This window comes from Grus americana, chromosome 1 (assembly GCF_028858705.1).
Source record: "Grus americana isolate bGruAme1 chromosome 1, bGruAme1.mat, whole genome shotgun sequence".
Classification (NCBI taxonomy): domain Eukaryota; kingdom Metazoa; phylum Chordata; class Aves; order Gruiformes; family Gruidae; genus Grus; species Grus americana.
In genome coordinates, this window is record NC_072852.1 from 118,676,476 (window position 1) to 118,692,269 (window position 15,794).

Sequence of the window (15,794 nt, forward strand, 5' to 3'; positions counted from 1 at the left end):
CTTCGCTGGATGCTTACAGCAACCAAGCAGACAATACCAACGCTAGGAAAAGCAGATTGGTTTATTTTACCCACTATCCCATAAAAAGTGGTAACTGACATTTTAACGCACGACATGTTGCATTCCTTCATAACGCTACAGTAATTGAATACACATGAAACTGTAGTGCACTGGGTGACCCCGGAGTGTGCCACACACCTGGAAGCAGTGAAGTTCAATTAATGTGTCATTGCTACTAATAACAGCTACTAGTGAGAACCTCCAGCCAGTTGCTACACCAGGGGAAACAGTAATCCTTGTATTTAGACAGATAGTATACAGTAAACACCAAGGATCCATTGTGTACATGCAGAGCTGTTTTGGATAAAGTTAAAATCTTGTTCTCTTAGTAACTTACTTTTTCACTAAATTACACAATTTGCATTTGTCTAGCTTTGTGTGCAAAAATTTGCAGATACTAAAATAAAATCAGCTGAGAGCCATCAGTAGACTAAATCAAATAGTACTGAGACAAAGGTTCATGCAATAAAAAGAGGACATAAATCACACTCTTGTGCAGAAAAAAACTATGGTAAAATGGCCTTAAGGACTTGATTTAACCTGTCAAACCCCAGGAAATTTAGAGCTAAGAGTTGAAACTCCTTCCTTAACTTGCCTTATTGTTAAAATCAAGTTATCAAAAATGCTGCATTAAGCATATGCACATATAGATGTGCATACACAAACAGTCTGAATATTTTCTTCATTCAGGTTACAAAAACAGAAGACATCAAAACTGAAAGTACACATCTGTGGTGGACCAGAACAGAAGCAGGCAGAGTTGAATTCTCCCTTTTAATATTTCAGCATGAGGTCTGATTTTACTAAATAGTAAATGTCAGGCCCTTGAGACAAGTTATGTATCCTAGGTGCTGAACCCAAGAAATTATTAAACCGTTTAACCAAAAGCTCATAGGGGAGCAAAGATTGTTCCAGTATGGCCTGGTTCCACAACATCTCTGTCCTCGCTAGGATTACGGAGCAGAATATCGAGTTACAAACATTACATCATTTGAAAAAGCCTCCACTGACTGAAAGCCATGTTCGTACTGAAGACCATGATGTTGATTCATGAGGAGTTTAGCCTCTTCACAGGAACCCTGTTTGCAGTATCAGACCTGTGCATTTTTACTGGTGTTGAGACAAATCTCAGAGGGGTTGTAGTTTCTGGTTGAGTAATCCCCAGAGATAAAATATCTTATTGAAAATGGGTTTGAACTTCTGCAGAGCTTCACTCCTCTTCTAGCAGCTATCATCACCACATCTATTTTATTTCGGCAATCATGCTGTTCTCTCATCTTAGGTTTGCCTAAGATTTATCTGTCAGCTTTATCTCCCCCTAAATTCATTTCAGCTCTCTAGCTGATTCTCTCAGGCATTCATGATAAATAATATTCTCCGTGTTCTTCATGCTCCTATTTCTCCTCACTTTGCATTTACGTGCCTCAGTTTAAAGTCTGTCCTACTGACCTGCCTGAAATCCCATATGTTTATGGAATTAGAGTACAAACTTCCTCAGCGACGGGTCTCTAACAGTCACTAAAGCACTGGGTAGGCAGTTGGGAGAATATTTATCTTGCATTAATTGCACAAATATTCAGCTCAGTCTAAGATCCTCTCTGGTTTTTTGAAGTATCTAGTCCATGCTGCACGTGTTCAGAGAGTTAGAGACATCGGTGTAATCAATCCCACTGTGATTATTTGCACTGCCCAATACTTGCAATCTATTCAGGGTAAACAGTTGTCTGCCAATCCCCACTGCAGGAAGGTCCCCCAAGATATGCTAATAGCATGTCTCCAGTGCTGGAGAAACCCTGAAGCAGAGAAAGCTTGGGGGGGGGGGGGGGGAAATACAGAAAAGGCTCTGAGTTCAAAAGGCAGAAAAGAGAAAAGGAGAAAAACACATTCCGAATTTGACTTTTATATTGGATAACAGGAGCTGAGGAGATAAAAGACTTTCTGAAACCATTCCAGTGATAGAAGGAACGTTTGGAGACAACAGTATGTACCAGTTTCTGTTGATGGAGGGAATCTGCTGTTTTCTTCTCTCAGAAAAGAAATACATTGCATTTCTGGAAATGCAAGAAAATTCTACACGGGTTCGGCGTGCGGGGCGATAAGGGAGGGAGGGGGATGTCTTTCTTTCCATTGCAGTATGTTGGCCACCGTTTGGGAGACTTAAGCCCAAGAATCTTGTTTGGCTGAGGTTGGTTGTACGGAGATGGTTATATAAGAATAGATGGTCTCAGGAATGTTTGGAAACTCCTAATAAGTAGCACCAGAAAACGATGGAATAATTTCATATATTGCTCCATAGCAACATGAAAACAGATTTCTCCTGGGTTTTTTTAGATAGAAAAATATCCAAAAAATTACTTTGGAGACATAAAGCTAGGTATTGTAGCTCCTTGTGAATAATTCAAATCCTCGTATCATTTCCAAACTCAGTGTTAGCTACCTAAACTGCTGTGGGATTAGACTTTTCCAAAAAGAATACAGAAAAAAGCTGAGCAGTGAAACATGTAAGCTAGCCATGAGAGAGATGCTGAGGGAGCAGGCTGGTTCTTACAGCTTTCTTCTTACCTCAGACTAGACATCTTCCTCATCATGAGGTGCCCTGACTTGGATTTTCTTCTAACCTTTTCTTTGTTTTGTGGATTGTTTGGGGTTTATTTTGTGTTTTGTTTTGGGTGTTGGGTTTGGTTTTGGGTGGGGTTGTTTGGAGTTTTTTTTTTTGGGGGGGGGGCAGGGAGGTGAGGCAGGGGGTATTTGAGTTTTAAGAGAAAAAAACAAAAGAAAACATTATTTAGGCTATAGGACTGGGAGCAGAACACCAGTTTTTCCTCATATTCCTGCCACATCAGACAGCGGTCCTGCATTCATGAAATAAGAGGACAGTTCAATTGCCTTTGAGGAAGTTCAAACTTTTATCTCTGCCTTTTCAACAACAGCAGAATATAAATGGGGCTGAGACTCACAGTTGCTCCTGTTCATACTGGGCTGCTCCGCCTAGACAAACTAAAGGAAAAAAAAAAAAAAAAAGAATATTACCCTAGCCTGTTTGGCAGGCTAATTGGCGGGGAGAAGGGAATCGTGCAGCTCATCCTATTCCAAAGACTTTTAATGTATTTGTGTGCAATGTGTGTTCTCAAATAATATACATTTAAAACAAACAAACCAACCAACCTTCGAAAAGACATCAAAGGTTTGTCCCTTTCCCAGTAAAGTTTGATTCTTCTATGCACAATGAAGTCAATTCAATAGGAGAGTACCCCCACACACACTTAAGCGGACAGTGGTCTGATACCTGGAACATACTCTTCATAGACAAGAGACCTGTGGTTGAATCCCTTTGGACAGAGGAGGGAATTGAGTCTGGATCCTCACCATCATACCTGACTTACATCTTGTGTATAAAATGAGGACCTCTCCTCCTGTTGACCATGTAGAGGAAGACGGTTTCAGAACATTTCCACAGTGTGTCCATTGACTGTGTTGGGCACAGATCGAAGGAGAGAAGCAGAGAAATACTTGCTCCCTAGGTCTGCATTGGGTACTACACTAGCTCTGCCCTGCTGAGGCTGAGGTGCGACTGGGGGCATGTTTAGGGAGCAGAAATGATGAAAATTGGGCTAGAGATATATCCATAATTAGCCAGCAACTGAGTGGAAGTGTTCAGCACTCCCATTTTAGACTTCAGCATCTGCATTCTTCCTGAGTCCCTTTCTGGATCTGGCCTTGAGCTCCGAAACTGAGAGCACATTCAAATGGCATCCAGTGACTGAAGTGTCTAATTCTTTGGTATTGGTGGGTCTTGGGGATCAAATTTCAGGATCAGTGTCTAAAGGTCAAACAGATCATTTTAGAGGGCAGTATCTTCTGCGTATCTTTCTGATGTTAGCAGAGACTGAACTTAGGTCATTGTTCAGTTAAGATCGAACATATCCCACGTTCCCATAATAAATGCATGGAAACCTTGATGATATGAACCCTGACGAAAGGAAAAAGGCATGCTAAAGTATAGCCAAAACCAGAAACAATAATGAGAAATAGCAGTAAGTTCCTGTACTGAGAGTAGCTACGCTTTCAGATACCTTTGCTGACTGACCAGCAGCTCAGATACAAAACCTGCTGGTGTGAGTTCGTTGAGGGGTGAGTTCCTGCTAAAAGCAAATGCCTTGTGTGCCCATGCAGGATGGTTTTTGAAATGTTTCAGCATTGAATGTAATTGCATTGTGGCAATTACTGTCCAAATGGCATAACTTTTCAATCTCACTGCTACTGGGGAAGCTCACGGTGACCAGGAGAAAACAACTGTTTGGTTTTATATTGGAAAGACACGAGCAGAGGCAAGGAACACACACCTTTTGCATTCTGCCTTCGGTGAAGTCAGCTCGCGTGGGCTCCTCATACACTCACAAAGCCTTGACTCTGCAAGGATGAAGATTGGGAGACCTGCAACCTGTTTCAAACGAGACACTATCGTATGAGGCTGTTCTTAATTACATTTAAGCTAATGGCTTGGAGAGTTGGCTGATGCACGTTCATTTGCAGGGCTGAGGTCTTAAGTTCACAAAAGCAACCTCCACTAGAACCTCTGCTTCCCCTCTCCATCCCTACTCCCTCGCAACAATGTCCCAGTCCATGCGAATAGATCATTTGCGACTTAAGTTTCTCTGCCCATACATGGTAAAAGACCTATTCAGAAATAAGCTATTACATGTCTTACAAAGCATTCAATGGACAAATGCAAAAATATAAAATCAGGATGTTACACCAAGGGTACAGTAGTTAACGAGAGCATATACATTTGCTTATGAATGTGCTTACAACATTGTAAAACATCACATAATTATGTATAAATGGCATTTTTCATTCATCATTTCTTAAATCATGACTAAAGTATTTATAAACTTTACCATAAAGTATTACCAAAGTTCTTCTGACAGCCATTATATAATATATTGAATGCCAAGCAGCATAAAATACCACCAAAAACCAGAGATGTTTTTGCATCAGAATTCCTCTATTCCTCACAGATCCATTACTCATCTCCACTAGATTAGTCACACTATTCATATAAGCTGAGAGCAACGGAGAAAACTAGTTCAAGTCACTGAACATAATTTTAAAAAGTAAATAAAAATACTTACATTGACTTTCATAATGTTCAAAGGATTTCAGACAAACAGAGCTAAAACGCTCCACTGTGTGCTTTTCATACTAGGTTTTTCCTATTTCTTCAGCCTAGAAGCTTCCTCTCTATGATTGATACATTCCCTCTCCTGTTTCCCAAGGACAGCTTTCACCTTTTAAACTATCTAATGTAGCTAAAAGAAATATGATTTGCAGCTTATATTAGCAGAAGCAAATGTTTGGTCATGAAAGTTTGGGCATCATAATTAATATCAATTATCTAAGTTTTATGAAAATACTTTCAGAAAATTCATCAAATTCCAGGTCCAGTTGGGGGGAAAAATTAAGTTGACCTTAACAAAATAACTTTATTCTCCTTAGAAAACTGAAATTGAAAACCCGACCCAAACATGAGCATTCAGTGTTTTTAACTTAGGCATATTTTTTGCAAATGTCATCCATTTGGATCAGTCCATCAACTCTGACAGCTCCTGCAGTGTTGCATGCCTATATTATCACTACGTGTTATGTACGGGCACTGTATATTATGTACCCTTTTCTACATTATGTACAGGAAAAAATAAACAAGTTTTGCTAGTTCTAAGGAAAAAGCCCACCCTTACTTAATTTTTAAGCAGCAGGTATTTTTCTGGGTAGTTAGCGCAAGCCGCTTTTGACAAACTCTAAAAATGCTACGAGTAACGAGAAAACGTTGAATTTTCTTTCCCTCCACTCTGATTAGAAATGGGATCCATGCCCCAGCTGGATATTTCCAGTTCATGCCCAGTAGAAATAATTTTCTGTCCGATTGCCAAATGTTGTCCCATGTGGCCAGCAAAGGTTGGACAATAGCAGTAACACAGCTTCAAGTAAAGAGCTGAAAACGATCCCCTGCAACCGGAGGCCTCAATTCTGCATAGTTTAATAATTCTAGCACCATGATTTAACTTCCTTTTTTCCTTTCAAGTATTCAGTGCAAATTAATCGTATTGTCAATGCTTATGTTTCCTACCTTACTTATTTGTAAGGACATGTTCAAGTGGCATACTAGAAGGTTGATCCTGCGGTCTATACTTCACTAGTAATCCTCATGCACACTAGTAACCCCATTGAATATCAATATAAGATTGTGGTGCCATGGAAAGTTAAACAAATCCTGAGGAATCTGTTTTATTAGCATTTATAGGATTTGTGTGTGTGAGCGTATGTGTGTATACATCCACACTTGGGAACAGTAGTTACAGGAAAAAAAATATAAGGGGTTCCTCCGGGGACGATAAGCGCTCCTAGCTCTTGAGCTCATACCAATGCTGATGTTGCAGCCTGTAAATGTTAAAATATCTGATGATATTTTCTTTCCTGAGGAACTCAGTGGTATTTCTCACAGTTAATACGTTAGCTAAGCGCATGAGACAAAAGTTAAGACCTGCACTGCGCTTGGCCCCACAGCCCAGTTTTCCCCAGCCTGGACCTGTTCAGCATTGCGTGCATTACACGAGCGTGCGAGACTGCGAAACACGCGAAAACTACACGAACGTGAAAGACCAAAGCCACGGCCATGCAAAGGTGTCTGTCGCCACAGTTGACCAGTTAGCAACCGGGACCGCTTCCACGGACATGGGTGGACGGCAAGCCTCGGCCTGCCGCCTGCCCCTGCCCGGGCCCTTCTTCCCCACCACCGTCCCCACCGAAACACGCCAATGTCTGCAAACCGCGGCCGAAGCGCCCCTGGAAACCCTCCCGGTTCCCGGCTGGGGGGCGGCAGCCGCCGCCCGGCTCCTGCCGCCCGAGCGGGCCGGGAAACGGGCGGGCGGAGCGGGCGGGGGACGGGAGGGGAGGGATCGCGGGGCTGCCCACCCCGCTGCACACCCGAGGGGGTTCCCGCGTGTGCCGGGACCCACTCCGCCTGCGGGACGCTATTTACATCTCCTTCAGGATTAAAACAAAAAAAAAGGGTTAAACCTCCGCGTTTTGAGCTTCTCCTTCGTCAGCGCCTTCCCCGGGATCTCGCCTCTGCGCCCCGGCGTAAAATAAGCCCCTCGGGCTTGCCTTCAGCGCCACGCGTGGGCTGCGCGCCCGGCAGCCCCCGCCATACGCCTCCCCCCGCGGCGGACCACGGGGAAACGCCCCGCGGTTGCCCACCTGCGTACCCCTCTCCACTTACTCCGCGGGGCGCGTAAGGGGTCAGCCTCTCCGCGCAAGCCCCAGTGCCTCCCGGCGCGCTGCAGCCGGGCAATAAATCCGTGACTCGCGGCGGAGGAGCTACTGATAGAGTTTGTTTGTGGGGTGGTGGGTGGGTTGTTTGGGTTTGTTTGTTTTCCCCACACACATTTCCCCGTTTATTTTCCATTTTTAATTTAAACCCTTAGGGGGAAAAAAAAAGAAAGCGGAATGTTCGTCTGCAATAGAGCTCACCTGAGAAAGAAACGCTCTCCCTTTACCTCCCACCCCCTTTCCCCCTCGAACCAAGAAAAAATGTTGTTAAATATCAGTGCTTTTTGTGTGCGCCCAATTTATGATTCAGCAACAACGTATCAGTGAAAATATGATCTGGATATTTAAAAAATTAATTGTTTTATTTATTTTCCTTATTTATTTTCTTCCCTGGCGTGGAGTTTCTTATTAAAACGGACGGAGGGAAGCCCTTCCCCGATGGTCCCTGCAGCCACCTCGAACTCACCCAGTTGAAAATTACGAATCCACCTCGATAGGTTTGGGCCACCCTTGTAGCAGCGTGATTTTTCTTTTTGCTGTCGGGATTATGTTGCAAACATTTACAAACCTGCCCTTTCTCCAAACCACCGTAATTTGTTGGAAACGTAACGTGCTCCCGTCTCACTTTCCTTTGAGACCCAGTCCCTCGTCCCTATATATTGTTTACAGGACACAGAAATGTCCCATACAGTTTCCTTCTCGGGGTTAGCGATCGCGGAGCCGTTAGGACCTGCCTTGAAATACCGCTACTTTTCTACATATATATATATATGTATATATAAATATTTTTCCCCGTATAATTTTTTTTTTACCTCTGCTAATGAGTCCGGTTTCGGCGGCGGGCGGAGGTTGTATTGAATTTTGAGAATTTCCCCGAAAGGCTGAAGTTTCTTTTCGACTGGTGTTTTTTTCTAAATTAATTTTGGTTTGTTTTGCTCGGCGAAAAGTCCCAGCCGGAGCACGCTTCCGTAAAAAAAGAAAAATATAGCGGCGGGTTTAATCGCCGACTACATCTGCCGTCTCCAAACCTGCGCCAAGTGTCCCCGTAACAGGGGTACCCCTGCGAGACGGGTAAGGGACTGCTCCTATTTTGAGCGTAAAAAGGGCAGTGCAGGAGGGTAAAACGGGTCAGACTGCCCGGGCTTCCCCGTGCAACCGTTTCGCTCAGGTTTCCTTGACCTGGAAGCCAGCTCTAGCCTAAATCCCACCCAGGACGGCGGGGCAGAGAGCCTGTTCCCGATGTGCTCCCTGCAAAAGCCGCTTTCCCCCCAGACGCGCCAGCCAAAGGACGGGCGCGGTACCGGGTACCTGAGCCGGGAGAAGGGCGGATTTGGGACGGGACGGGGCAAGAGGCCGTGCGGCCAGGGCCCGGGGCCCGTCGGGGCGCCGCTCCCCCCCTCTCCTTGCCCCACATTTCAAGCAGCAGATGCAGAAGGTGCCCCAGACTCCCTACTTGCCATCCCCCGAGAGAGATGAGGAAACCGGCTTCCCCGGGTGGCTCGTCCCCGCGGGGGCGGCCCGGGAGGGGAGAGCCGGGGCAGCCGTGGCGGCGCGGGGGGCCACGCAAGTCCCGCCCGCGGAGACGGGGCCTCCGCCGGCGGCGGGGAGGTTAAAGAGCGTGGCCTTTCCCTCCACAACGCCGGGCCGGGCCCTTTCTGGTGTAATAGGATAATTACAGAGGGGCGGGCGAGCTTAAGCAAACACACTCGCCCGCCGGCCAGGCCTCTCCCGGGGATTAATATTAAGGACCGATGCATTGTGTTTTGCAAACGGGCGATCCCATCCCCCTCGGCGCCCTCCCTGTGTCCGCGGTTGTGGAGCCGCGTCTCGCCGGGCTCTGCCCGTCGCTCTGCCTGGTCCCTCCTTTTCTTCTCACCGAGGGTTTTCTCCTCACTGCTTTAATTGTCGGCTGCAGCCCACCTCCCCTGGCATGGCCGGGTGGATGCTGGAGCCATGCGTGGGGGTGCGCAGCCGGCCCGCAGGACGGCTTTTTGCAAGGGGCGCTGGGCAGAGCCGGTTCCCCGTGGGCGTGGGTGTATGTACGTGCGGGTGTGTGTGTCCCCACGCCTGTGCCCCTCGCAGCAGCGCGGCGATACCCCTGCAGCGCGAAGGGCTCCCGTCGGGTCGGGGCAGCGTCAAAACCAGGCGTGGTCCTGTCCTGGCCAGGTTTAATCCTGTCACTCGGGACATGACGCTGGTGGAGAAGGGGGACACGGGCATCGCTCTTGTTTTAGCGGCCGCTGTGACAAACTCTGTAAAGGTGGCCCCGAGCCCTGCGGTTACAGCCCTGTGAGCGTGGTGCGTGGGGCCGCCGCCGGGTCTCCGCCGCCTGGAGGGAGGGGGACTCGGGGGGCACTGGCAATGCCCGGGCGCTCGGGGAGTTACTTCACCTTCCCCCGGAGAGCCGCTTCGGTTGCTCCGGGGTTAAGCCCTGGTCATCGGCGGCCCGATGGGCAGCGGAGAGTCACGTCGGGAGCTGCGGAGCAGCGGCTGCCGGCACGGCACCGGCGGGGAGGGCTGCGGGGCAGCGGGGCCCCTCGGCAGCGCCCACCGCCTCCCCCGGAGCTCGACCCCACGCTTCCCGTCTCACCGCAGGCAGCAGTGCGAGAGGCCGTGTATAAATATATACGTGTGTGTGCGCCTTTGTAAATGTACGGATGTACGTACACGTATATATACATGCACACACGTGTAATGCATATGCAAAATATATATAATGTGTATATATAGTATAAATGTGTGTTATATATACGTATGCATGTGTATATATGATACACACATACGTATGTGTGTGCAGGTACATTTCGCCCCTTTTACTCAGCGCCAAAACAACAGGGGAAAGCGCTCGAGTGACTTAATGGCGGTGCGGTGAGTGTGGTGAAGGAGGGCCCACGCGTGTCGCGGCCCCACGCATGCCCGTGTCCATGCCCCCGCCAGCAGCCGGGTGCCGGGTTGCGGTAAGACCACCCCCCCCTCCCCGGCGCCGCGGGGTCACGGCCGGTGCACCAAGCACGTACGTGAGCGCCGGCAGATTACGGGGCAAGGGGGCCGCGAGTCTCCGCCGGCGCTCCGCGGCCGCTTAGGGAGGTCGAGGGGAGCGGGGTCGGGCTGCCACAGCAAACGGCCCCCGCCCCCGGCTCCCCCCGCCCCGGCCTCCCGTCCCATCGCAAGTGCTAATTGCGGCTCTTTTCTGGCTCGTCTGTATTTGGGTCCCTCGGAGGGCGCTGCGCGGGAGGACACGTCACGGATACATTATCCCCTCCCCTCTTGAGGCTCTCCTGGCTTTCTGCAGCCTTTGCTAAAGAATTAACCGAGGGGTCCACTTCAGAGCTCCTTCTGCCCCTGGGAGAAAAAAAAAAAAAAGGAAAAAAAAAAGGAAAAAAAAAGAAAAAGGGGAAGAAAAAAAAAAAAGCGGAGATACCGGTGCTTTCAGGCGAGGAGCGTGGCGGCTAGGATTTCCGAGACGAGGGGAATTTTACCTTCGATCCTTGCCGTATGGTGAGGATCGTTGCTCCTTGCGGGAGGTGCAGGTAGCAAACCCTCCCTTCGCCTTTGAAAGGCATGTCTATGCGAAAGAGCCACCGCTTTGCTCTTGATATACGTGACAAATAATAATAATAATAAAAGAAACAATTCCTTATCTTGAAAATTCTTTTTCTTTAAAAGGAGGAAAAAAACTAATAAATAAATCCAACAAAATCAACCCCGCGCCTTTGCCAGCGCTCGGACTTGTTTGGAAAGAGACAACGCTGAAGTGGCACTGGTCCCGAGGAAAACGGATCCTTTAATTTGACTCCGCATGAGAACCACATTTGGAGCTGGGCGCAGCGGCCGCAGCGGCGGGAGCAGCCCCGCGGCCAGCAGCCCCCCGTGCCCGCAGCCCCGCCGCCAGCCCAGCCCCGCCGCCGCCGCTGCCCCGCGGGGCTCGGCGTCCCCCGCGCCCCGGCGCTGAAGCAGCCCCTCGGGGACGGGGAAAGCGTCTTTCTGCCGCAAGACCAGCCGCCGCACGCCGAGAGGGAAGCGTCTGAAGGAAATGCGAGCTTGTGATTTCGGAGCACTCCAGCCATCAGCTCCCTCCGCACCGGCTTTGACTTTCGTTTAGCGGGGGGCTGCCTTGTGGGCTCGTCGTCTCCTCGGCATCTCGGGCTCCGGGACCAGAGCATTTTGCACCTCATTAAACGAGTTGCGTGGTCTTTCCTTTCCCTTTTTTTTTTTTTTTAAGAGACAAAGTGTCCAAAAATGGTTCAGCCTGCTTAGCCCAATGATTTCTTGCGTGGACGTTCTACTTTTAATATTTTTTATTATTATTTTTGGACGGGGAAGGATTGAGTAGAAGAAATCGTTCAGTGAAGGGAACCCAGTGATTTGCTCCCCGTTGAGGAGAAGATCCGATTCCAGCTGCAGGCAGAGGATCGTGGTTCGTGTAGGTCTTTCAGTCTCGGTTTCGAAGCGCTAGATATTGCAGGGTCAGAGCAGAACTGCCTTCTCCCGAGCGGCTTGCCTGTCGTGGTTGTGGCTCAGAGATCGCCTCCCCCCACCTCGCACCATTTCTGTTGGTGGTGTTTTTGTTTGGTTGGTTTGGCTTTTTTTTCCCCTCCCCTTTTCCTTTTTTTTCCTCCCCCCCTCTTTTTTTTTAATTATTATTATTATTTTATTTGATTTGGGTGAATTCCCTCCCTCTCTTCCTTAAACGAAAATACTAACTCTGAAGCCGAAATCCATGCCCCCTGCAATTCGGAAGAATCGGGTCTAATATGCCAGTGTCATCTTCGCCTTGCAGTAGTCGCGATGAAGGAAAAATCCAAGAACGCGGCAAAGACTAGACGGGAAAAAGAAAATGGAGAATTCTACGAACTGGCCAAACTCCTGCCCCTGCCCTCGGCCATCACCTCCCAGCTGGACAAGGCGTCCATCATCCGCCTCACCACCAGCTACCTGAAAATGCGAGCCGTCTTCCCCGAAGGTAACCACCGTGGGGCTCCTCGGGAGGGGCCGTCCGCCTCCTGCCCGGCCCGCACAGGAGGGACGGGGCAGCAGTGCGGCCCGAAGCGGGGCGGGGGGGGAGCACGTACCCCGAGATGAGCCCTCATCGCCTCTACGTTCTAGGAGGAAGGGGAGTGCTTGCAGGGGTCCCAGCCGCGGGTGGCAAACGAGGGGCGAGCGAGGGAACAGCCGCTGGGGGTGGAAAGGAGTCCGCTTGTTTGGGCGAAGGAGGCAGCGCTGCGCTGCCCGAAAGCCAAGGCTTGCCGTGAGGGTGGCGTGCGGAGGGTGGGCTGCAAGTAGCGGCTCTGGTGCTGTGAGGCCTAAACACGAAAACAGCTCGCCGAGACCGCGTGCAGGAAGACGAGCCCCACGGGAGCCGCGCCCGGGGGTGCGGGATGCGCGGGGACCCCGGCCGGGGGCTGCGCCGGGTTGGCGGCGGAGCGGGGGCGGGCGGCCGGGCCGGTGGCGGCGGGAGGGCAGAGTCGTCCGGTTAATCCCCCCCCTTCTCCCCCCTCCTCCTTTGCTGCCGGTTCATCTCGGTCTGCTCGCAGGGACCGTCCCGAAAAGAGCGGGCTCTGCTCGTCTCCGCCGTGCCCGGCGTCTGCGGCCCCGGAAGGCAGCCGCCCGGCCCCCGGGGGAGGCCCCTCGGCACGGCGCTCCTGCCGGTGCCCAGGCACGGCCTGGGGGAAAAAAAATAGTGTGGGTGTTATTATTATTTTCTTTGGCTTCGCAGCGAGGCCCTCCGCCTTCTCCCGAGGCCGGGGAGACTGGGGAGGGCCAGTCCGAGCCCAACCTGCCCCCGAGCGGGGCCGGGACCCCGCTCCTCCCCGGCCAGGGCCGTGCGGGGCCGGGGCCGTTCGGGGCGGTGAGCGTCGGTGGCTCCTGCAGCTCTTCTCGGAGGCACGCAGAAACGAGGCCTGACACCGCTCTCTCCTTCCCCCCGGGGTCTGGTAAAAAACACACACCCCAGCCATCCTCGCATCTACACCCCGAGCGCCGAAAGGGCGCACGGTTGGGACCGCTTTGGGCGAGGGGAGGGAAGCCGGCCGGCACCCGTGGGGAGCCGTCGGCCGCCCGTACTTTCCGTGCCGCCGCTGAGCTGATGGGAGACGTGAAATGAAACGCTGGTTAGTGTCTGCGGGTGCCTAAATAAAGCCCAGTTCCCCCCCTTTGTCATTTGTTTATGCCTCTCCGGACGGAGTGGGGGGGGTGAAGGAATTAGCAAATTCCAGAGTGGAAGGTCTGCTCTCCGTCGCGGTTTCTAAGGAGCCTTACTAAAAGTCTGCAAATTAAAAAAAAAAAAAAAAAAAAAAAGGGCGGTGGAAAAAAACCCACTCCCAAACCGAGAAAAGCTTACCGTTATGGCCATCTAATTCAGTAATTTCGAGAGCAAATACTGGCAGTGCTACGGAAAGCCAGGGCTCCTTTAGCGTGCGCTCCCGAAGCACGCCGAGTTAGCGGAGCAAGGTGAAGCGAGGCGCTGCTCCGCTGCAATTTCCAGCCATTATCCCCCATCGGGAAATTTCCCGATGAGAAATAGCGCGTCCTAATTTCGGGGGGCCACTCGCCGGGCCTCGCTGGGGATCATGCCCCCGAATGGCTTTGATTTAGGAGGGAAGAAAAGTGGCACGTTTCGAGATGATGCTGAATGCGTCCCTGCTTTTCCAGCCCTACTGATCCTCAAGAGCAACAAGACGACCCCGAGAGCAGGTTTATACCCACAGCTCGGGTGTGTTTTATGTGTCTGTCTTCCTTAAACAGGCCGGGCGTGCGCTTCCGCACACTCTGCTTATTAAGAGCAACGTTTAAATGCATACAGCGAATTCCTGATCTTTCATCGTCTTAAGTACGGATGGAAATACATTTAAAACCAAAGCTTTGCATCCAGGGATGACAGGCTGGGAGAACAACCTCCTCCGACCCCGAGCCGTGCGTTTAGTGCCTGGGAGGGTGGAGGGTAGAGGGGGGAGCCGGAGAGAGGCGGCCGCGGGAAGTGCCCGCTCCCCCGCCGGCTGCAGTAGGGCGTTTGGTGCCGGGCGGGGGTGTGCTGCCAGACGGCACACGGTCCCGCATTATCTTAACTTCCCTTTCCCTTGGGATTTGTCTGCGGAAGGAGGGGAGGGGGTGGTCCTCTCCCCGCTCATACCCAGCTGGTGGTTTCCAGTTGGATTTACTGGGAGGGGAGGGGGGGAAGCCCAACACCCCGAGAGGGCTGCCCCGCACCGCATCTTAAATTCTGGGGCAGCAGGACCTGGGGAAAGCGCCCCTTTGAGCATGCTGGACCCGATGGGTGGGTGGGCACCCACGTCCGAGGTCCTGGGGCTTGAAATTGAGGTGGGGACGTAACAGGCCCCCTCGCCACCGGCCGGCCGCTGCTCCCGGGGCAATGGCAGCCGCGCCGCCCGCTCTGCCCCGGGAGTCGCCCCCGAAGCGGCTGCCGCCGCGGGTCTAGAGCTCCGGGCCGCCCCGGCTGCCACAGGGGCATCACCCCCGTAAGGCTCAAGGGAGTTTACTTCTTCCAGCCCGCGGTGGCGGCGGGGGACAGGCCTGAGACGCCTCCAGCATGCGTGCTAGGCCCGGGGCAGCTGCAGCCAGCGTGATCAGAAACGTTGTCCAGCTATAAAACTGGCTTCCAGCTCTGTCTAGACTGGAAGGGAAGAGAGAGAGGGCTGTGTTTTTAAGAACTCCGGTGGATGGCTTCCCCCACTCGCTTTATTTCCAGAGGGAGCTGACACATAGTTTAGGCAGAGTTTGAGACCCTCACCGAGGTGTCTGGTCCCAGCGCTTCGACAGGACTTGTAAGGGGGTTCAGACAGGTCTCCCCCTGGCTCAACCCCGGCCAGGGTTTTCCCGAAGATGCACATTTTGGACTAAACTTACAGATCCCCCCCGCGGAGGCGCCCGATCAGGCTCAAAGAAGAGAGAGTGAAAGGAGATTTATATTCCAGCTACTTTCTCCCCTCAAAGTGCAAGCCATGGAAAGCACAATGTCGTGCTCCGATATAACAGATTTTGCCGTGCGGTTTCGCTCTGACCTTCAGATTCATGAATTAAAGTCCAGGAGACAGTAACCTATAGCCTCCCCCGCGCTCCCGCTCTGTAAGATCGTCTTCTCTTGTGTTTTGATTTTTTGCCAAGGCATTTATTACTGTAGAACAAAAATATACCATGGGACTTCTTCTGTCCTGACTGTCAATATTTTTTTTTTCTAAAAATGAGCAAATGAAAGAAAGAGATGGGAGAAGAAATTACGTTTAAAAACCGCGATTCTCTGCCCTCCCGGTTGTGGCAGACTGGTTAAACTATGACCCTCTCCTTCCCCCATCCTCGACACAGTTTCCAAAACTGACTATAAAACTGCACATTTATGGATGTTTAAACCGGATGGGAACGAGATAATTAATAAATGACCCAAAAGATCC

At 50.8% G+C, this 15,794-nt stretch overlaps 1 protein-coding gene and 1 long non-coding RNA gene across 4 annotated transcripts in view; one reads left to right on the plus strand and one right to left on the minus strand.

Moving 5' to 3' along the window:
* Positions 1 to 11,473: 11,473 nt before the first annotated feature.
* SIM2 (SIM bHLH transcription factor 2) overlaps positions 11,474 to 15,794 on the plus strand; it is a 62,004-nt gene continuing 57,683 nt past the window's right edge. Inside the window, exons 1-2 of one of the 3 annotated variants that reach the window (XM_054813827.1) lie at positions 11,474 to 11,571; positions 12,170 to 12,352. In XM_054813827.1, coding sequence (XP_054669802.1) covers positions 12,178 to 12,352 — 175 coding nt within the window. In that variant the 5' untranslated portion in view covers positions 11,474 to 11,571; positions 12,170 to 12,177. Of the gene's footprint in view, positions 11,572 to 11,684; positions 11,813 to 11,926; positions 12,353 to 15,794 lie in introns of those variants that run through there. The other 2 variants (XM_054813826.1, XM_054813828.1) reach the window with 2 other exon arrangements.
* LOC129201897 (uncharacterized) lies at positions 11,807 to 12,770 on the minus strand. Its single transcript, XR_008575527.1, has 3 exons — positions 12,462 to 12,770; positions 12,094 to 12,208; positions 11,807 to 11,939 (listed from the first exon to the last, which is right to left on the minus strand). It is a non-coding gene; the product is annotated as an uncharacterized LOC129201897 (long non-coding RNA).